At 54.9% G+C, this 23061-nt stretch overlaps 1 protein-coding gene across 1 annotated transcript in view; it reads left to right on the top strand.

Annotated features, from left to right (window-relative positions):
* The first annotated feature begins 372 nt into the window (after nt 1-372).
* The window catches only part of nfatc2ip (nuclear factor of activated T cells 2 interacting protein), a 29343-nt gene continuing 6654 nt past the window's right edge, over nt 373-23061 (top strand). The window contains exons 1-6 of the mRNA XM_067978927.1: nt 373-381; nt 961-1089; nt 10985-11063; nt 13517-13646; nt 15408-15497; nt 19719-19902. Coding sequence (XP_067835028.1) covers nt 373-381; nt 961-1089; nt 10985-11063; nt 13517-13646; nt 15408-15497; nt 19719-19902 — 621 coding nt within the window. The remainder of the gene's footprint in view (nt 382-960; nt 1090-10984; nt 11064-13516; nt 13647-15407; nt 15498-19718; nt 19903-23061) is intronic.

The raw sequence follows: 23061 nt of genomic DNA on the forward strand, positions 1-23061 counted from the left end.
TGACTGTGAGAGGGACAGACAAGGAGAGACAGAGAGAGAGAGAGTCAGACGGTGCGAATGACATGGACAGAGAGAGAGAGAGAGAGACGGACAGAGAGAGAGAGAGACGGACACAGAGAGGGTCGGAGGTAGAGAGATGAGAGGAAGGGAGTGTGAGCTGAGAGGGTGGGAGAGACGGTGAGGGAGGGAGAGAGAGAGACAGAACGAGAGGGTGGGAGAGAAAGAGGTAGATAGAGAAGGAGGACGAGACAGAGTGTGTGAGGAGAGAGACAGGGAGGGATATACAGACAGACAGAGGAAGACATAGAGAGAGACAGTGACAGAGACGGAACATGTGAGTGTGTCAGAGACAGAGGGAGAAAAAGAGAATGGATGGGGAGAGTGAGAGATAGAGAGGGAGGGGATGCGTGTGGAACGAGGGCATTGGGGAGGGGAGGGATCAGGAGCGGAGTGGGGGCCTGTCCCATCAAACTCTCCCAGGGCAGGTACAGGGTTAGATACAGAGTAAAGCTCCCTCTACACTGTCCCATCAAACTCTCCCAGGGCAGGTACAGGGTTAGATACAGAGTAAAGCTCCCTCTACACTGTCCCATCAAACACTCCCAGGGCAGGTACAGGGTTAGATACAGAGTAAAGCTCCCTCTACACTGTCCCGTCAAACTCTCCCAGGGCAGGTACAGGGTTAGATACAGAGTAAATCTCCCTCCACACTGTCCCATCAAACTCTCCCAGGGCAGGTACAGGGTTAGATACAGAGTAAAGCTCCCTCTACACTGTCCCATCAAACATTCCCAGGGCAGGTACAGGGTTAGATACAGAGTAAAGCTCCCTCCACACTGTCCCATCAAACACTCCTGGGGCCCAGTTATGGCGGGGATGAAATAATGAGTGAGCAGTGGGAGGTGATGGGTGAGCTGATTCGAAGGGGTAAATGATTCTGATTCCCTCCCTATCCTGCAGGATAACCTGAGCAGTGACAGTGAGGTCGAGCTGGTCGACCCACAACCCCGAATCCGAAGTACGGGGATCAAAAGACGCAAGATTCTTGATCCCAGTAACATCGCCAACGTCCCCATATACTCCAGCAGGGTGAGCGGGACGCTGCCCTTCTGTTCCGGTTCCTTCCTCGGTGTGCTGATTCTTCCTGGACCCTGCTAACGTTGTCTACCAACCACGATTCTCTCTCTGGGACCACACTGTCTCGATTCCCTCTCTCTGGGGACACATTGTCTCTCTCTCTGGGACACACTGTCTCTCTCTCTCTCTCTCTCTGGGACACACTGTCTCTCTCTCTGGGACACACTCTGTCTCTCTCTCTGGGACACACTGTCTCGATTCTCTCTCTCTCTGGGACACACTGTCTCGATTCTCTCTCTCTCTGGGACACACTGTCTCGATTCTCTCTCTCTCTGGGACACACTGTCTCGATTCTCTCTCTCTCTGGGACACACTGTTTCGATTCTCTCTCTGGGACACACTGTCTCGATTCTCTCTCTGGGACACATTGTCTCGATTCTCTCTCTCTCTGGGACACACTGTCTCGATTCTCTCTCTCTCTGGGACACATTGTCTCTCTCTCTGGGACACACTCTCTCTGTCTCTCTCTCTGGGGACACACTGTCTCTCTCTGGGACACACTGTCTCTCTCTCTCTGGGACACACTGTCTCGATTCTCTCTCTCTTGGACACTCTCTCTCTCTCTCTCTCTGGGACACACTGTCTCTCTCTGGGACACACTGTCTCTCTCTGGGACACACTGTCACTCTCTGGGACACACTGTCTCTCTCTGGGACACACTGTCTCTCTCTGGGACACACTGTCTCTCTCTGGGACACACTGTCTCTCTCTGGGACACACTGTCTCTCTCTCTGGGACACACTGTCTCTCTCTGAGACACACTGTCTCTCTCTCTGGGACGCACTGTCTCTCTCACTGGGACACACTGTCTCGATTCTCTCTCTCTGGGACACACTGTCTCGATTCTCTCTCTCTGGGACACACTGTCTCGATTCTCTCTCTCTGGGACACACTGTCTCGATTCTCTCTCTCTGGGACACTGTCTCGATTCTCTCTCTCTGGGACACACTGTCTCGATTCTCTCTCTCTCTGGGACGCACTGTCTCTCTCTGGGACGCACTGTCTCTCTCTGGGACGCACTGTCTCTCTCTGGGACGCACTGTCTCTCTCTGGGACGCACTGTCTCTCTCTGGGACGCACTGTCTCTCTCTGGGACGCACTGTCTCTCTCTGGGACGCACTGTCTCTCTCTATGTGGACGCACTGTCTCTCTCTCTCTGGGACGCACTGTCTCTCTCTCTCTGGGACACACTGTCTCTCTCTCTGGGACACACTGTCTCTCTCTCTGGGACACACTGTCTCGATTCTCTCTCTCTGGGACACACTGTCTCGATTCTCTCTCTGGAACACACTGTCTCGATTCTCTCTCTCTCTGGGACACACTCTCTCGATTCTCTCTCTCTCTGGGACACTCTCTCTCTGGGACGCACTGTCTCTCTCTCTCTGGGACACACTGTCTCTCTCTCTGGGACACACTGTCTCGATTCTCTCTCTCTCTGGGACACACTGTCTCGATTCTCTCTCTCTGGGACACACTGTCTCGATTCTCTCTCTCTCTGGGACACACTCTCTCGATTCTCTCTCTCTCTGGGACACACTGTCTCGATTCTCCCTCTCTGGAACACACTGTCTCGATTCTCTCTCTCTCTGGGACACACTGTCTCGATTCTCTCCCTCTCTGGGACACACTGTCTCGATTCTCTCTCTCTCTGGGACACACTGTCTCGATTCTCTCTCTCTGGGACACACTGTCTCGATTCTCTCTCTCTGGGACACACTGTCTCTCTCTGGGACACACTGTCTCTCTCTGGGACACACTGTCTCTCTCTGGGACGCACTGTCTCTCTCTCTCTCTGGGACACACTATCTCTCTCTGGGACGCACTGTCTCTCTCTCTCTCTGGGACACACTATCTCTCTCTCTCTCTGGGACACACTATCTCTCTCTCTGGGACACACTGTCTCTCTCTCTCTGGGACACACTGTCTCTCTCTCTCTGGGACACACTGTCTCTCTCTCTCTGGGACACACTGTCTCTCTCTCTCTGGGACACACTGTCTCTCTCTCTCTGGGACACACTGTCTCTCTCTCTCTGGGACACACTGTCTCTCTCTCTCTGGGACACACTGTCTCTCTCTCTCTGGGACACACTGTCTCTCTCTCTCTGGGACACACTGTCTCTCTCTCTGGGACACACTGTCTCTCTCTCTGGGACACACTGTCTCTCTCTGGGACACACTGTCTCTCTCTCTGGGACACACTGTCTCTCTCTCTGGGACACACTGTCTCTCTCTCTGGGACACACTGTCTCTCTCTCTGGGACACACTGTCTCTCTCTCTGGGACACACTGTCTCTCTCTCTAGGACACACTGTCTCTCTCTCTGGGACACACTGTCTCTCTCTCTGGGACACACTGTCCCTCTGGGACACACTGTCTCTCTCTCTCTGGGACACACTGTCTCTCTCTCTCTGGGACACACTGTCTCTCTCTCTCTGGGACACACTGTCTCTCTCTCTCTGGGACACACTGTCTCTCTCTCTGGGACACACTGTCTCTCTCTCTGGGACACACTGTCTCTCTCTCTGGGACACACTGTCTCTCTCTCTGGGACACACTGTCTCTCTCTCTGGGACACACTGTCTCTCTCTCTGGGACACACTGTCTCTCTCTCTGGGACACACTGTCTCTCTCTCTGGGACACACTGTCTCTCTCTCTGGGACACACTGTCTCTCTCTCTGGGACACACTGTCTCTCTCTCTGGGACACACTGTCTCTCTCTCTGGGACACACTGTCTCTCTCTCTGGGACACACTGTCTCTCTCTCTGGGACACACTGTCTCTCTCTCTGGGACACACTGTCTCTCTCTCTGGGACACACTGTCTCGATTCTCTCTCTCGCTCTCAGGGACACACTGTCTCGATTCTCTCTCTCTCTCTGGGACACACTCTCTCGATTCTCTCTCTCTCTGGGACACACTGTCTCGATTCTCTCTCTCTGGGACACACTGTCTCGATTCTCTCTCTCTCTTGGACACACTGTCTCGATTCTCTCCCTCTGGGACACACTGTCTCTCTCTGGGACACACTGTCTCTCTCTGGGACACACTGTCTCTCTCTGGGACGCACTGTCTCTCTCTCTCTCTGGGACACACTATCTCTCTCTCTCTCTGGGACACACTGACTCTCTCTCTCTGGGACACACTGTCTCTCTCTCTCTGGGACACACTGTCTCTCTCTCTCTGGGACACACTGTCACTCTCTCTCTGGGACACACTGTCTCTCTCTCTCTGGGACACACTGTCTCTCTCTCTCTGGGACACACTGTCTCTCTCTCTCTGGGACACACTGTCTCTCTCTCTCTCTGGGACACACTGTCTCTCTGGGACACAGTGTCTCTCTCTGGGACACACTGTCTCTCTCTCTGGGACACACTGTCTCTCTCTCTGGGACACACTGTCTCTCTCTCTGGGACACACTGTCTCTCTCTCTGGGACACACTGTCTCTCTCTCTGGGACACACTGTCTCTCTCTCTGGGACACACTGTCTCTCTCTCTGGGACACACTGTCTCTCTCTCTGGGACACACTGTCTCTCTCTCTGGGACACACTGTCTCTCTCTCTAGGACACACTGTCTCTCTCTCTGGGACACACTGTCTCTCTCTCTCTGGGACACACTGTCTCTCTCTCTCTGGGACACACTGTCTCTCTCTCTGGGACACACTGTCTCTCTCTCTGGGACACACTGTCTCTCTCTCTGGGACACACTGTCTCTCTCTCTGGGACACACTGTCTCGATTCTCTCTCTCTCTGTGACACACTGTCTCGATTCTCTCTCTCGCTCTCTGGGACACACTGTCTCGATTCTCTCTCTCTCTGGGACACACTGTCTCGATTCTCTCTCTGGGACACACTGTCTCGATTCTCTCTCTCTCTGGGACACACTGTCTCTATTCTCTCTCTCTCTGGGACACACTGTCTCGATTCTCTCTCTCTGGGACACACTGTCTCGATTCTCTCTCTCTGGGACACACTGTCTCTCTCTGGGACACACTGTCTCTCTCTCTGGGACACACTGTCTCTCTCTCTGGGACACACTGTCTCTCTCTCTGGGACACACTGTCTCTCTCTCTGGGACACACTGTCTCTCTCTCTCTGGGACACACTGTCTCTCTCTCTGGGACACACTGTCTCTCTCTCTCTGGGACACACTGTCTCTCTCTCTGGGACACACTGTCTCGATTCTCTCTCTCTCTCTCTCTCTGGGACACACTGTCTCGATTCTCTCTCTCTCTGTGACACACTGTCTCGATTCTCTCTCTCGCTCTCTGGGACACACTGTCTCGATTCTCTCTCTCTCTCTCTCTCTGGGACACACTGTCTCGATTCTCTCTCTCTCTGGGACACACTGTCTCGATTCTCTCTCTCTCTGGGACACACTGTCTCGATTCTCTCTCTGGGACACACTCTCTCGATTCTCTCTCTGGGACACACTCTCTCGATTCTCTCTCTCTCTGGGACACACTGTCTCTCTCTCTCTCTGGGACACACTATCTCTCTCTCTCTCTGGGACACACTATCTCTCTCTCTCTCTGGGACACACTATCTCTCTCTCTCTCTGGGACACACTATCTCTCTCTCTCTCTGGGACACACTATCTCTCTCTCTCTCTGGGACACACTATCTCTCTCTCTCTCTGGGACACACTATCTCTCTCTCTCTCTGGGACACACTATCTCTCTCTCTCTCTGGGACACACTATCTCTCTCTCTCTCTGGGACACACTATCTCTCTCTCTCTCTGGGACACACTATCTCTCTCTCTCTCTGGGACACACTATCTCTCTCTCTCTCTGGGACACACTATCTCTCTCTCTCTCTGGGACACACTATCTCTCTCTCTCTCTGGGACACACTATCTCTCTCTCTCTCTGGGACACACTATCTCTCTCTCTCTCTGGGACACACTGTCTCTCTCTCTCTGGGACACACTGTTTCTCTCTCTCTCTGGGACACACTGTCTCTATTCTCTCTCTCTCTGGGACACACTGTCTCTCTCTCTCTGGGACACACTGTCTCTCTGGGACACACTGTCTCTATTCTCTCTCTCTCTGGGACACACTGTCTCGATTCTCTCTCTCTGGGACACACTGTCTCGATTCTCTCTCTCTGGGACACACTGTCTCTCTCTCTGGGACACACTGTCTCTCTCTCTCTGGGACACACTGTCTCTCTCTCTGGGACACACTGTCTCTCTCTCTGGGACACACTGTCTCGATTCTCTCTCTCTCTGGGACACACTGTCTCGATTCTCTCTCTCTCTGTGACACACTGTCTCGATTCTCTCTCTCGCTCTCTGGGACACACTGTCTCGATTCTCACTCTCGCTCTCTGGGACACACTGTCTCGATTCTCTCGCTCTCTGGGACACACTGTCTCGATTCTCTCTCTGGGACACACTGTCTCGATTCTCTCTCTCTGGGACACACTCTCGATTCTCTCTCTCTCTTGGTCACACTGTCTCGATTCTCTCTCTCTCTGGAACACACTGTCTCGATTCTCTCTCTCTGGGACACACTGTCTCTCTATCTCTCTGGGACACACTGTCTCTCTCTCTCTCTCTCTGGGACACACTGTCTCTCTCTCTCTGGGACACACTGTCTCTCTCTCTCTGGGACACACTGTCTCTCTCTCTCTGGGACACACTGTCTCTCTCTCTCTGGGACACACTGTCTCTCTCTCTCTGGGACACACTGTCTCTCTCTCTCTGGGACACACTGTCTCTCTCTCTCTCTGGGACACACTGTCTCTCTGGGACACACTGTCTCTCTCTCTCTCTGGGACACACTGTCTCTCTCCCGCTCTGGGACACACTGTCTCTCTCTCTCTCTGGGACACACTGTCTCTCTCTCTCTCTGGGACACACTGTCTCTCTCTCTCTCTGGGACACACTGTCTCTCTCTCTCTCTGGGACACACTGTCTCTCTCTCTGGGACACACTGTCTCTCTCTCTGGGACACACTGTCTCTCTCCCTGGGACACACTGTCTCTCTCCCTGGGACACACTGTCTCTCTCCCTGGGACACACTGTCTCTCTCCCTGGGACACACTGTCTCTCTCTCTGGGACACACTGTCTCTCTCTCTGGGACACACTGTCTCTCTCTCTGGGACACACTGTCTCTCTCTCTGGGACACACTGTCTCGATTCTCTCTCTCTCTCTGGGACACACTGTCTCGAATCTCTCTCTCTCTGTGACACACTGTCTCGAATCTCTCTTTCGCTCTCTGGGACACACTGTCTCGATTCTCTCTCTCGCTCTCTGGGACACACTGTCTCGATTCTCTCGCTCTCTGGGACACACTGTCTCGATTCTCTCGCTCTCTGGGACACACTGTCTCGATTCTCTCTCTCTCTGGGACACACTGTCTCGATTCTCTCTCTCTCTGGGACACACTCTCTCGATTCTCTCTCTCTCTGGGACACACTGTCTCGATTCTCTCTCTCTGGGACACACTCTCGATTCTCTCTCTCTCTGGGACACACTGTCTCGATTCTCTCTCTCTGGGACACACTCTCGATTCTCTCTCTCTCTTGGTCACACTGTCTCGATTCTCTCTCTCTCTGGAACACACTGTCTCGATTCTCTCTCTCTGGGACACACTGTCTCTCTATCTCTCTGGGACACACTGTCTCTCTCTCTCTCTCTCTCTGGGACACACTATCTCTCTCTCTGGGACACACAGTCTCTCTCTCTCTGGGACACACTGTCTCTCTCTCTCTGGGACACACTGTCTCTCTCTCTCTCTCTGGGACACACTATCTCTCTCTCTGGGACACACAGTCTCTCTCTCTCTGGGACACACTGTCTCTCTCTCTCTGGGACACACTGTCTCTCTCTCTCTGGGACACACTGTCTCTCTCTCTCTGGGACACACTGTCTCTCTCTCTCTGGGACACACTGTCTCTCTCTCTCTGGGACACACTGTCTCTCTCTCTCTCTGGGACACACTGTCTCTCTCCCGCTCTGGGACACACTGTCTCTCTCTCTCTGGGACACACTGTCTCTCTCTCTCTGGGACACACTGTCTCTCTCTCTCTCTGGGACACACTGTCTCTCTCCCGCTCTGGGACACACTGTCTCTCTCCCGCTCTGGGACACACTGTCTCTCTCTCTCTCTGGGACACACTGTCTCTCTCTCTCTCTGGGACACACTGTCTCTCTCTCTGGGACACACTGTCTCTCTCTCTGGGACACACTGTCTCTCTCTCTGGGACACACTGTCTCTCTCTCTGGGACACACTGTCTCTCTCTCTGGGACACACTGTCTCTCTCTCTGGGACACACTGTCTCTCTCTCTGGGACACACTGTCTCTCTCTCTGGGGCACACTGTCTCTCTCTCTGGGGCACACTGTCTCTCTCTCTGGGGCACACTGTCTCTCTCTCTGGGGCACACTGTCTCTCTCTCTGGGGCACACTGTCTCTCTCTCTGGGGCACACTGTCTCTCTCTCTGGGGCACACTGTCTCGATTCTCTCTCTCTCTGGGACACACTCTCGATTCTCTCTCTCTCTTGGTCACACTGTCTCGATTCTCTCTCTCTCTGGAACACACTGTCTCGATTCTCTCTCTCTGGGACACACTGTCTCTCTATCTCTCTGGGACACACTGTCTCTCTCTCTCTCTCTCTGGGACACACTATCTCTCTCTCTGGGACACACAGTCTCTCTCTCTCTGGGACACACTGTCTCTCTCTCTCTGGGACACACTGTCTCTCTCTCTCTGGGACACACTGTCTCTCTCTCTCTGGGACACACTGTCTCTCTCTCTCTCTGGGACACACTGTCTCTCTCTCTCTCTGGGACACACTGTCTCTCTCTCTCTCTGGGACACACTGTCTCTCTCCCGCTCTGGGACACACTGTCTCTCTCTCTCTCTGGGACACACTGTCTCTCTCTCTCTCTGGGACACACTGTCTCTCTCTCTGGGACACACTGTCTCTCTCTCTGGGACACACTGTCTCTCTCTCTGGGACACACTGTCTCTCTCTCTGGGACACACTGTCTCTCTCTCTGGGACACACTGTCTCTCTCTCTGGGACACACTGTCTCTCTCTCTGGGACACACTGTCTCTCTCTCTGGGACACACTGTCTCTCTCTCTGGGACACACTGTCTCTCTCTCTGGGACACACTGTCTCTCTCTCTGGGACACACTGTCTCTCTCTCTGGGGCACACTGTCTCTCTCTCTGGGGCACACTGTCTCTCTCTCTGGGGCACACTGTCTCTCTCTCTGGGGCACACTGTCTCTCTCTCTGGGGCACACTGTCTCTCTCTCTGGGGCACACTGTCTCGATTCTCTCTCTCTCTCTGTGACACACTGTCTCGATTCTCTCTCTCGCTCTCTGGGACACACTGTCTCGATTCTCTCTCTCGCTCTCTGGGACACACTGTCTCGATTCTCTCTCTCCCTGGGACACACTGTCTCGATTCTCTCTCTCTCTGGGACACACTGTCTCGATTCTCTCTCTGGGACACACTGTCTCGATTCTCTCTCTCTCTGGGACACACTGTCTCTATTCTCTCTCCCTCTGGGACACACTGTCTCGATTCTCTCTCTCTGGGACACACTGTCTCGATTCTCTCTCTCTGGGACACACTGTCTCTCTCTGGGACACACTGTCTCTCTCTCTGGGACACACTGTCTCTCTCTCTGGGACACACTGTCTCTTTCTCTCTGGGACACACTGTCTCTCTCTCTGGGACACACTGTCTCGATTCTCTCTCTCTCTCTCTCTCTCTGTGACACACTGTCTCGATTCTCTCTCTCGCTCTCTGGGACACACTGTCTCGATTCTCTCTCTCTCTCTCTGGGACACACTGTCTCGATTCTCTCTCTCTCTGGGACACACTGTCTCGATTCTCTCTCTCTCTGTGACACACTGTCTCGATTCTCTCTCTCGCTCTCTGGGACACACTGTCTCGATTCTCTCTCTCGCTCTCTGGGACACACTGTCTCGATTCTCTCTCTCGCTCTCTGGGACACACTGTCTCGATTCTCTCTCTCTCTGGGACACACTGTCTCGATTCTCTCTCTCTCTCTGGGACACACTGTCTCGATTCTCTCTCTCTCTGGGACACACTGTCTCGATTCTCTCTCTCTCTGGGACACACTGTCTCGATTCTCTCTCTCTGGGACACACTCTCTCTCTCTCTCTCTCTGGGACACACTGTCTCGATTCTCTCTCTCTGGGACGCACTGTCTCTCTCTCTCTCTGGGACACACTGTCACGATTCTGTCTCTCTGGGACACACTGTCTCGATTCTCTCTCTGGGACACACTGTCTCGATACTCTCTCTCTCTGGGACACACTGTCTCGATTCTCTCTCTCTCTGGGACACACTGTCTCGATACTCTCTCTCTCTCTGGGACACACTGTCTCGATTCTCTCTCTCTGGGACACACTGTCTCGATTCTCTCTCTCTGGGACACACTGTCTCGATTCTCTCTCTCTGGGACACACTGTCTCGATTCTCTCTCTCTGGGACACACTGTCTCGATTCTCTCTCTCTGGGACACACTGTCTCTCTCTCTCTCTGGGACACACTGTCACGATTCTGTCTCTCTGGGACACACTGTCTCGATACCCTGTCTGGGACACACTGTCTCGATTCTCTCCCTCTCTGGCACACACTGTCTCGATTCTGTCTCTCTGGGACACACTGTCTCGATTCTCTCCCTCTCTGGGACACACTGTCTCGATTCTCTCTCTGGGACACACTGTCTCGATTCTGTCTCTCTGGGACACACTGTCTCGATTCTCTCCCTCTCTGGGACACACTGTCTCGATTCTCTCTCTCTGGGACTCACTGCCTCGATTCTCATTCTCTGTTTCGCTCCTCTCTGCAGGTGAGCAGAAACTTGACTCTGTACCAGGAAAACCCAGAACAGGTGGACAGGGAATTGCAGAAGCAGGTGGCAGCATTAGGTACGAGCGTTTCCCTTCAAATATCCTGCGAAGCACACCCAACGTCAACAGCTGTCACACCGCCACTCCAGAATCGCTGACCGCTGTTCCGCAACCCCCCCCTACGCCTTACCACCTGAGCGGTCGCAGGCTGTTCAACTGCAGTGGCATCGTAGAGGGGTCGGTGGATGTTAAAACAGCAAAACCTATCTCGTTTGCCTTCTCCTATCCTGGGAGCGGCATGGTAATGGATTTGTAGACTGGTCATTGCAATTGCTCTCTTATTAATTAGTCTAAGCTGACCCCGACACGAGGTGAGGAAAGCCCCCAGTGGTGGAGACCTTTGGGAACCATGGGCCTGTTACACTTCCCACGTATGAAGGGGTTTTGATCGAGTAAATAAGGAGAGACTACATTCGGCCCACCTGCTCCATGCCCGGTGTTTATGCTCCACACGAGCCTCCTCCCTCCCTACTCCATCTCACCCTCTCACCATCTCCTTCTATTCCTCTCTCCCTCATGTGTTTATCCAGCTTCCCCTTAAATCCATCCACACTATTCGCCTCAACTACTCCTTGTGGGAGCGAGTTCCACATTCTCACCACTCTCTGGGTAAAGAAGTTTCTCCTGAATTCCCTATTGGATTTATTAGTGACTATCTGATATTTATGGCCCCGAGTTCTGGTCTCCCCCACAAGTGGAAACATCTTCTCTCCGTCTACCCTATCGAACCCTTTCATAATCTTAAAGACCTCTATCAGGTCACCCCTCAGTCTTCTCTTTTCTAGAGAAAAGAGCCCCAGTCTGTTCAGACTTTCCTGATAGGTAAAACCTCTCAGTTCTGGTATCATCCTTGTAAATCTTTTTTGCACCTTCTCCAGTGCCTCTATATTCTTTTTATAATTTGGAGACCAGAACTGTGCACAGTGCTCCAAGTGTGGTCCAACCAAGGTATATGGGGACCAGAACTGTGCACAGTGCTCCGAGTGTGGTCTAACCAAGGTATATGGAGACCAGAACTGTGCACAGTGCTCCGAGTGTGGTCCAACCAAGGTATATGGAGACCAGAACTGTGCACAGTGCTCCGAGTGTGGTCTAACCAAGGTATATGGAGACCAGAACTGTGCACAGTGCTCAGAGTGTGGTCTAACCAAGGTATATGGAGACCAGAACTGTGCACAGTGCTCCGAGTGTGGTCCAACCAAGGTATATGGAGACCAGGACTGTGCACAGTGCTCCAAGTGTGGTCTAACTAAGGTATATGGAGACCAGAACTGTGCACAGTGCTCCAAGTGTGGTCTAACCAAGGTATATGGAGACCAGGACTGTGCACAGTGCTCCAAGTGTGGTCTAACCAAGGTATATGGAGACCAGGACTGTGCACAGTGCTCCAAGTGTGGTCTAACTAAGGTATATGGAGACCAGAACTGTGCACAGTGCTCCAAGTGTGGTCTAACCAAGGTATATGGAGACCACAACTGTGCACAGTGCTCCAAGTGTGATCTAACCAAGGTTCTATACAAGTTTAACATAACTTCTCTGCTGTTCCATTCTCTCCCTCTAGAAATGAACCCCAGTGATTGATTTGCCTTTTTTTATGGCCTTATTAACCTGCGTCTCTACTTTTAGTGATTTGTGTATCTGTACCCCCAGATCCCTCTGCTCCTCTCCCCCATTTAGACTCTTATTATCCAATCAGTGTGTGGCCTCCTTATTCTTCCCACCAAAATGCACCACCTCACACTTATCTATATTGAAATTCATTTCCCAATTACACGCCCATTCTGCAAGTTTATTATCCAGTGGGCAGGAGGGTCGGTAACCAGAGGACACAGATTTAAGCTAACTGGCAAAAGAATCAGAGGGGGAGATGAGGAGAATGTTGTTACGCAGCGAGTTGTGACGATCTGGAATTCACTGCCTGAAAGGGCGGTGGAAGCAGATTCAATAATAACTTTCAAAAGGGGAAGTGGAGAGATACTTGAAGGGAAAAAATTTGCAGGGCTACGGCGGGGGGGCGGAGAGCGGAGACAGTGGGACTAATCGGATAGCTCTTTCAAAGGGCCGGCACAGGCATGCTGGGCCGAATGGCCTCCTTCTGTGCTGTACGATTTTATATCATCTCGCAAGTAACTCGGCTACAGTATCACGAAATATTTTCTGGAAGAAACGCATGCAGGAAAGAACTCCCATTTCTACAACGCCTTTCATGAGGTCAGGACGTCCCAAAGCTTTTCACAGCCAATGAAGTAGTTTTCGAAGTGCGGTCACTGTTGTGACGTGGGAAACGCGGCAGCCAATTTGCGCACAGCAAGATCCCACAGACAGCACTGTAGTAAATGAGCAGATCATCAGTTTTTAAGTGATGTTGATTGAGGGATAAATATTGGCCCCAGGACACCGGCCTAATTTTCATTTGAATGAATCAACACTGAAGGGGCTTCCCCGCCCCCCCGCCCTGTTTTCCCCGACAGACTCCGAGGACGAGCTGGAGGGAGACGGTGAGCCAGCCTGGAGATCCGGCCGGAAGCGCAAGGCCAGGACAGGTGGGCAGTACGTGACGCTGTCGGACTCGGAGGAAGAAGCGGACCGAGAGACAAGCTTGTGGGTACTCGCAAACTGTGAGGAAGAGCATGGGTTAGATACAGAGTAAAGCTCCCTCGACACTGTCCCATCAAACACTCCCAGGGCAGGTACAGGGTTCGATACAGAGTAAAGCTCCCTCTACACTGTCCCATCAAACACTCCCAGGGCAGGGACAGGGTTCGATACAGAGTAAAGCTCCCTCTACACTGTCCCGTCAAACACTCCAGGGGCAGGTACAGGGTTAGATGCAGAGTAAAGCTCCCTCTACACTGTCCCATCAAACACTCCCAGGGCAGGGACAGGGTTAGATACAGAGTAAAGCTCCCTCTGCACTGTCCCGTCAAACACTCCCAGGGCAGGTACAGGGTTAGATACAGAGTAAAGCTCCCTCTACACTGTCCCGTCAAACACTCCAGGGGCAGGTACAGGGTTAGATGCAGAGTAAAGCTCCCTCTACACTGTCCCATCAAACACTCCCAGGGCAGGTACAGGGTTAGATACAGAGTAAAGCTCCCTCTACACTGTCCCATCAAACACTCCCAGGGCAGGTACAGGGTTCGATACAGAGTAAAGCTCCCTCTGCACTGTCCCGTCAAACACTCCCAGGGCAGGTACAGGGTTAGATACAGAGTAAAGCTCCCTCTACACTGTCCCATCAAACACTCCCAGGGCAGGGACAGGGTTCGATACAGAGTAAAGCTCCCTCTACACTGTCCCGTCAAACACTCCCAGGGCAGGTACAGGGTTAGATACAGAGTAAAGCTCCCTCTACACTGTCCCATCAAACACTCCCAGGGCAGGGACAGGGTTCGATACAGAGTAAAGCTCCCTCTACACTGTCCCATCAAACACTCCCAGGGCAGGTACAGGGTTAGATACAGAGTAAAGCTCCCTCTACACTGTCCCATCAAACACTCCCAGGGCAGGTACAGGGTTCGATACAGAGTAAAGCTCCCTCTGCACTGTCCCGTCAAACACTCCCAGGGCAGGTACAGGGTTAGATACAGAGTAAAGCTCCCTCTACACTGTCCCATCAAACACTCCCAGGGCAGGGACAGGGTTCGATACAGAGTAAAGCTCCCTCTACACTGTCCCGTCAAACACTCCCAGGGCAGGTACAGGGTTAGATACAGAGTAAAGCTCCCTCTACACTGTCCCGTCAAACACTCCAGGGGCAGGTACAGGGTTAGATGCAGAGTAAAGCTGCCTCTAAACTTATTGTCTCGGGTATTCAGTGGCCGTCAGGGTGGGGCTGCTCTTGTTCACCTGTGTCGGGGGGGGCCCTGTGATCAAGCGTGTCGTCACGACCGTTAGTCCCTGTTGCCCGCCCAGACGTCGCCATTGAAAATTGCTATGTCAGCATTTCAGTTGTCACAATGTCGTTGCAGGATTTGGCCATTAGATGGCGCAGCAGAGTCACGTTTTACCCCCCCCCCCCCCGCACCCCACCTTAGACTGGGCAGGGGGGAGGCGATCCCCCTTCTGCTCCCTGTTCACCGACTCTCGCTACTGGATAGTACGGGGGCGTCAGCTGAGGGCAGGATTGGACTCGGCTGCGACGACCCTCACGGTCAAATGTCTGGGCTCGCGTGTGAGGAATGTCCGTTGGAGGGAGTAGACCCCCCCCATCCCCACAACGTGTAGAAGAGGGGAAAGGATAGTGTCCAGGCGGGGTGGAGACGGAGCTGATCAGCGGGGCTCGGTCCCTGAGAGGTGAACTCCCGTGTGATGTTTGTGATCGTAATGCCGTGTTTTCACTCTCCCGTTCTGTCTCCGCAGCTCGACCAGCCGAAGGGACAGGTCGCCCTCTCCTCCTTCCTCGCCCACCCTTCCTGACCAGCAGACAGGCCGTGCCTACATTGCCATCAGGTAGTTGTCTCACGCTCGCGCTCTCTCTCTCTCTCACTTTGTCCTTTTCTCTCTGTCCCTCTCTCTCTCTCACTTTGTCTCTTTCCCTCTCTCTCACTTTGTCTTTGTCTCTCTCACTTTGTCTCTTCCTCGGTCTCTCTATCTGTATCTCTGTCCCGCTCTCTTTCTGTCTGTCTGTCTCTCTCTCTCTATATATCTCTCTCTCGCTCTCTCTCTCTCTCGCGCTCTCTCTCTCTCTCTCTCTATATCTCTCTATATCTCTCTCAAGATCTATATCTCTCTCCATATCTCTCTCTATATCTCCCTCTCTCTCTCTATATATATATATATATATCTATCTATCTCTCTCTCTATATTTATCTATCTCTCTCTCTATATCTATCTCTCTCTCTCTATATCGATCTCTCTCTCTCTCTATATCGATCTCTCTCTATATCGATCTCTCTCTCTCTATATCGATCTCTCTCTCTCTCTATATCGATCTCTCTCTCTCTATATCGATCTCTCTCTCTCTATATCTCTCTCTCTCTATATCGATCTCTCTCTCTCTCTATATCGATCTCTCTCTATATCGATCTCTCTCTCTCTATATCGATCTCTCTCTCTCTCTATATCGATCTCTCTCTCTCTATATCGATCTCTCTCTATATCGATCTCTCTCTCTCTATATCGATCTCTCTATATCGATCTCTCTCTCTCTATATCGATCTCTCTCTCTCTATATCGATCTCTCTCTCTCTATATCGATCTCTCTCTCTCTCTATATCGATCTCTCTCTATATATCTATATCGATCTCTCTCTATATATCTATCTCTCTCTCTCTCTATATATCTATCTCTCTCTCTCTCTCTTTCTCCCCTACCCCCTTCCACCCTGCCACTGAGCCCCATTCCAGGACCCATCGACTCTGCCTGTACTTAAGACCCACTCCTCAGCTGCCCACAAAGGCGACAGAATGCTCTGGGGGAATTGAGGAGGGTGGGGGGCGGACGTCCAGAGACGGTGGTCCCCACGATTATACCCCCAAAACACCCCCCCGCCGAAAGGGGGGAAGGCTTATTGTCTCGGGCATTCAGTGGCAGTCAGGGTGGGGCTGCTCTTGTTCACCTGTGTCGGGGGGGGCCGCTCTTGAACACCACTCTTGTTCAATCCTGAAATGGGCCACGCCCAAGACGTGAAGTCCCCTAACCGCACTCCCAAGGACCCCCCCCCGTTCCTCTCCCCCTCTCCCCTCCCCAGGGACTCCCCGTTCCTTCCCCCCCTCTCCCCTCTCTCCCCAGGGACCCCCCCGTTCCTTCCCCCCCACTCCTCTCCCTCCCCGGGGACACCGCGTTCCTTCCCCCCCTCTCCTCTCCCCTTCCCAGGGACACCCCGTTCCTTCCCCCCTCTCCTCTCCCTCCCCGGGGACTCCCCATTCCTTCCCCCTCCTCTCCTCTCCCTCCCCGGGGACTCCCCGTTCCTTTCCCCCCTCTCCCCCCTCTCCCCTCTCTCCCCAGGGACCCCCCCGTTCCTTCCCCCCCTCTCCTCTCCCCTTCCCAGGGACTCCCCGTTCCTTCCACCCCCTCTCGCCCCTCTCCCCTCTCTCCCCAGGGACCCCCCCATTCCTTCCCCCCTCTCCTCTCCCTCCCCAGGGACCCCCCCATTCCTTCCCCCCTCTCCTCTCCCTCCCCAGGGACTCCCCGTTCCTTCCCCCCCTCTCCTCTCCCTCCCCGGGGACTCCCCGTTCCTTCCCCCCCCCTCTCGCCCCTCTCCCCTCTCTCCCCAGGGACCCCCCCATTCCTTCCCCCCTCTCCTCTCCCTCCCCGGGGACTCCCCGTTCCTTCCCCCCCTCTCCTCTCCCTCCCCGGGAACCCCCCGTTCCTTCCCCCCCTCTCCTCTCCCTCCCCGGGAACCCCCCGTTCCTTCCCCCCCCTCTCCTCTCCCCTTCCCAGGGACTCCCCGTTCCTTCCCCCCCCCCCCCTCGCCCCTCTCCCCTCTCTCCCCAGGGACCCCCCCCGTTCCTTCCCCCCTCTCCTCTCCCTCCCCGGGGACTCCCCGTTCCTTCCCCCCCTCTCCTCTCCCTCCCCGGGGACTCCCCGTTCCTTCCCCCCCCTCTCGCCCCTCTCCCCTCTCTCCCCAGGGACCCCCCCGTTCCTTCCCCCCCTCTCCTCTCCCTCCCCGGGGACTCCCCGTTCCTTCCCCCCCCTCTCGCCCCTCTCCCCTCTCTCCCCAGGGACCCCCCCGTTCCTTCCCCCCTCTCCTCTCCCTCCCCGGGGACCCACCGTTCCTTCCCCCTCCTCTCCTCTCCCCTCTCTCCCCAGGGACCCCCCCGTTCCTTCCCCCCCTCTCCCCTCTCCCTCCCCGGGGACTCCCCGTTCCTTCCCCCCCTCTCCTCTCCCCTCTCTCCCCGGGGACTCCCCGTTCCTTCCCCCTCTCTCCCCGGGGACTCCCCGTTCCTTCCCCCCCCTCTCCTCTCCCCTCTCTCCCCGGGGACTCCCCGTTCCTTCCCCCTCTCCCCTTTCCCTCCCCGGGGACTCCCCCGTTCCTTCCCCCCCTCTCCCCGGGGACTCCCCGTTCCTTCCCCCTCCTCTCCTCTCCCCTCTCTCCCCAGGGACCCCCCCCCCGTTCCTTCCCCCCCTCTCCTCTCCCTCCCCGGGGACTCCCCGTTCCTTCCCCCCCTCTCCTCTCCCCTCTCTCCCCAGGGACCCCCCCGTTCCTTCCCCCTCTCCCCTCCCCGGGGACTCCCCGTTCCTTCCCCCCCCTCTCCTCTCCCCTCTCTCCCCGGGGACTCCCCGTTCCTTCCCCCCCCTCTCCTCTCCCCTCTCTCCCCAGGGACCCCCCCGTTCCTTCCCCCTCTCCCTCCCCGGGGACTCCCCGTTCCTTCCCCCCCTCCTCCTCTCCCCAGGGATCCCCCCGTTCCTTCCCCCTCTCCCTCCCCGGGGACTCCCCATTCCTTCCCCCCCCTCTCCTCTCCCCTCTCTCCCCAGGGACTCCCCGTTCCTTCCCCCCTCCTCCTCTCCCCTGGGACGCCCCGTTCCTTCCCCCCCTCTCTCTCTCCCCATGAAACCCCCCCCCCCGTTCCTTCCCCCCCTCTCCTCTCCTCTCCCCGGGGACTCCCCGTTCCTTCCCTCCCTGTCCGGTCCCTCCAGGTACCTCCTCCCTCCTCCCTTCCCCCACCCCCTCCTCCCTTCCCCCCACCCCCCCATCTCCCTTCCGCCCCACCCCCCCTCCTCACTTCCGCCCCACCCCCCTCCTCACTTCCCCCCACCCCCCTCCTCACTTCCCCCCCCACCCCCCCTCCTCACTTCCCCCCCCACCCCCCCTCCTCACTTCCCCCCCCACCCCCCCACCCCCCCTCCTCACTTCCCCCCACCCCCCTCCTCCCTTCCCCCCACCCCCTCCTCCCTTCCCCCCACCCCCTCCTCACTTCCCCCCCACCCCCCCTCCTCACTTCCCCCCCCCACCTCCCCTCCTCACTTCCCCCCCTCCTCCCTTCCCCCCCTCCTCCCTTCCCCCCCTCCTCCCTATCCCCCCCTCCTCCCTTCCCCCCCCTCCTCCCTTACCCCCCCACCTCCCTAATCCCTTCCCCCCCTCCTCCCATCCCCCCACCCCCCTCCTCCCATCCCCCCACCCCCCTCCTCCCATCCCCCCACCCCCCTCCTCCCATCCCCCCACCCCCCTCGGCCCATCCACCCACCCCCCTCCTCCCATCCCCCCACCCCCCTCCTCCCATCCCCCCACCCCCTCCTCCCATCCCCCCACCCCCCTCCTCCCATCCCCCCACCCCCCTCCTCCCATCCCCCCACCCCCTCCTCCCATCCCCCCACCCCCCTCCTCCCATCCCCCCACCGCCCTCCTCCCATCCCCCCACCCCCCACCTCCCATCCCCCCACCCCCCTCCTCCCTTCCCCCCACCCCCTCCTCCCTTCCCCCCTCCTCCCTCCCCCCACCCCCCCTCCACCCTTCCCCCCACCCCCCTCCTCCCAACCCCCCACCTCCTCCTCCCTTTCCCCCTCCTCCCTTCCCCCCAACCCCCTCCCCCCTTCCCCCCACCCCCCCTCCTCCCTTCCCCCCACCCCCCCTCCTCCCTTCCCCCACCCCCCCCCGGTTCCTCTCTCCGTTTATTTTTCCTCTGCCGACGTGCTTGTTGATTTGTTGTTTAATTAGTTTTCCCCTCTCATCCTCCTCCTCCTCCTCCTCCTCCCCCTCCTCCCCCTCCTCCCTCTCTCCCACCGACCCAGGGAAGCGAACAGGAACCTGAGGGATTTGGAGGCGTTCCGTACCTCCCCCCTGAAGGGGAGGGGTCTCTCGGAGTCTGATGACGTAGTCCTGGTGGGAGTGATTCCCTCCATCCCGGCCAGCCCTCGGGAGATCACCGTCAAAGTCCGGTGCAGAGATCACATCTACCGTGTTCCCATGAGGATGGTGAGTGGAGTCCAGATCCAGAGAGAGGGTCCCAGTGAAGGGGAATCTCATCCTCACCCCATAGTATCAACCCCCAAACTAATCCCACTCCCCCCCATAGTATCAATCCCCTAACTAATCCCACTCCCCCATAGTATCAACCCCCAAACTAATCCGACTCCCCCCAGAGTATCAATCCCCAAACTAATCCCACTCCCCATAGTATCAACCCCCAAACTCATCCCACTCCCCCATAGTACCAATCCCCAAACTAATCCCACTCCCCATAGTATCAATCCCCAAACTAATCCCACTCCCCATAGTATCAACCCCCAAACTAATCCCACTCCCCATAGTATCAACCCCCAAACTCATCCCACTCCCCATAGTATCAACCCCCAAACTAATCCCACTCCCCATAGTATCAACCCCCAAACTAATCCCACTCCCCATAGTATCAACCCCCAAACTAATCCCACTCCCCATAGTATCAATCCCCAAACTCATCCCACTCCCCATAGTATCAATCCCCAAACTAATCCCACTCCCCATAGTATCAACCTCGAAACTAATCCCACTCCCCATAATATCAACCCCCAAACTCATCCCACTCCCCCACAGTATCAATCCCCAAACTAATCCCACTCCCCATAGTATCAATCCCCAAACTCATCCCACTCCCCATAGTATCAACCCCCAAACTCATCCCACTCCCCATAGTATCAACCCCCAAACTCATCCCACTCCCCATAGTATCAACCCCCAAACTAATCCCACTCCCCATTGTATCGACCCCCAAACTAATCCCATTCCCCATAGTATCAACCCCCAAACTAATCCGACTCACCATAGTATCAATCCCCAAACTAATCCCACTCCCCCCAGAGTATCAATCCCCAAACTAATCCCACTCCCCAGAGTATCAATCCCCAAACTAATCCCACTCCCCAGAGTATCAATCCCCAAACTAATCCCACTCCCCCATAATATCAACCCCCTAACTAATCCCACTCCCCATAGTATCAATCCCCAAACTAATCCCACTCCCCATAGTATCAATCCCCAAACTAATCCCACTCCCCATAGTATCAATCCCCAAACTAATCCCACTCCCCATAGTATCAACCCCCAAACTCATCCCACTCCCCATAGTATCAACCCCCAAACTAATCCCACTCCCCATAGTATCAACCCCCAAACTAATCCCACTCCCCATAGTATCAATCCCCAAACTAATCCCACTCCCCATAGTAACAATCCCCAAACTAATCCCACTCCCCCCATAGTGTCAATCCCCAAACTAATCCCACTCCCCATAGTATCAACCCCCAAACTAATCCCACTCCCCAATAGTATCAACCCCCAAACTAATCCCACTCGCCAGAATATCAACCCCCAAACTAATCCCACTCCCCATAGTATCAATCCCCAAACTAATCCCACTCCCCATAGTATCAATCCCCAAACTAATCCCACTCCCTATAGTATCAACCCCCAAACTAATCCCCCTCCCCATAGTATCAATCCCCAAACTAATCCCACTCCCCATAGTATCAATCCCCAAACTAATCCCACTCCCCATAGTATCAATCCCCAAACTAATCCCACTCCCCCCAGAGTATCAATCCCCAAACTAATCCCACTCCCCATAGTATCAATCCCCAAACTAATCCCACTCCCCCATAGTATCAATCCCCAAACTAATCCCACTCCCGATAGTATCAATCCCCAAACTAATCCCACTCCCCATAGTATCAATCCCCAAACTAATCCCACTCCCCCCAGAGTATCAATCCCCAAACTAATCCCACTCCCCATAGTATCAATCCCCAAACTAATCCCACTCCCCCATAGTATCAATCCCCAAACTAATCCCACTCCCCATAGTATCAATCCCCAAACTAATCCCACTCCCCATAGTATCAATCCCCAAACTAATCCTACTCCCCATAGTATCAACCCCCAAACTAATCCCACTCCCCCATAGTATCAATCCCCAAACTAATCCCACTCCCCATAGTATCAACCCTCAAACTAATCCCACTCCCCATAGTATCAACCCCCAAACTAATCCCACTCCCCCATAGTATCAATCCCCAAACTAATCCCACTCCCCATAGTATCAACCCCCAAACTAATCCCACTCCCCCATAGTATCAATCCCCAAACTAATCCCACTCCCCATAGTATCAACCCTCAAACTAATCCCACTCCCCATAGTATCAACCCCCAAACTAATCCCACTCCCCCATAGTATCAATCCCCAAACTAATCCCACTCCCCATAGTATCAATCCCCAAACTAATCCCACTCCCCATAGTATCAATCCCCAAACTAATCTCACCGCCGCCAGCGAGACAGCGGGGGGTGTTTAAAGGAATGAACTGTGAGGGATGCTCGAGCCCTGGGTTAAGGGCTGGTGGGTGATGGTGGTGGTGAGGAGGGGAGGGAGAGTTATGAAGCGGAGTGGGATATGGACCTGTGCCTCCGCCCCCACCCGGGGTGCAAAGGCCAGATTACAGGTTCCTCCCTGTTAGCTGTGCCCAGACAGGGTGGTGGTACTGGCGAGCCTGGGGAGAGTCGGTTAGGGGTGACAGACTGTTACCAGTCTCAGTGCCACTGCCCCCCCGTTCCTAGCAGGAAGAGCAGCTGGGGGCTCCAGTTCCCCGTCCACAATGCAGTGACCTCCCCACCCCTCCTTATATTCGTTCACGGGATGTGGGCGTCGCTGGCGAGGCCGGCATTTATTGCCCATCCCTAATTGCCCCTTGAGAAGGTGGTGGTGAGCCGCCTTCTTGAACCGCTGCAGTCCGTGTGGTGAAGGTTCTCCCACAGTGCCGTTAGGAAGGGAGTTCCAGGATTTGGACCCAGTGACGATGAAGGAACGGCCGATATATTTCCAAGTCGGGATGGTGTGTGACTCAGAGGGCAACGTGCAGGTGGTGTTGTTCCCATGTGCCTGCTGCCCTTGTCCTTCTAGGCGGTAGAGGGCGCGGGTTTGGGAGGTGCTGCCGAAGAAGCCTTGGCGAGTTGCTGCAGTGCATCCTGTGGATGGTCCACACTGCAGCCACAGTGCGCCGGTGGTGAAGGGAGTGAATGTTTAGGGTGGTGGACGGGGTGCCAATCAAGCGGGCTGCTTTGTCCTGGATGGTGTCGAGCTTCTTGAGTGTTGTTGGAGCT

This window comes from Heptranchias perlo, unplaced genomic scaffold (genome assembly GCF_035084215.1).
Source record: "Heptranchias perlo isolate sHepPer1 unplaced genomic scaffold, sHepPer1.hap1 HAP1_SCAFFOLD_426, whole genome shotgun sequence".
In the NCBI taxonomy this organism is placed as follows: Eukaryota; Metazoa; Chordata; class Chondrichthyes; order Hexanchiformes; family Hexanchidae; genus Heptranchias; species Heptranchias perlo.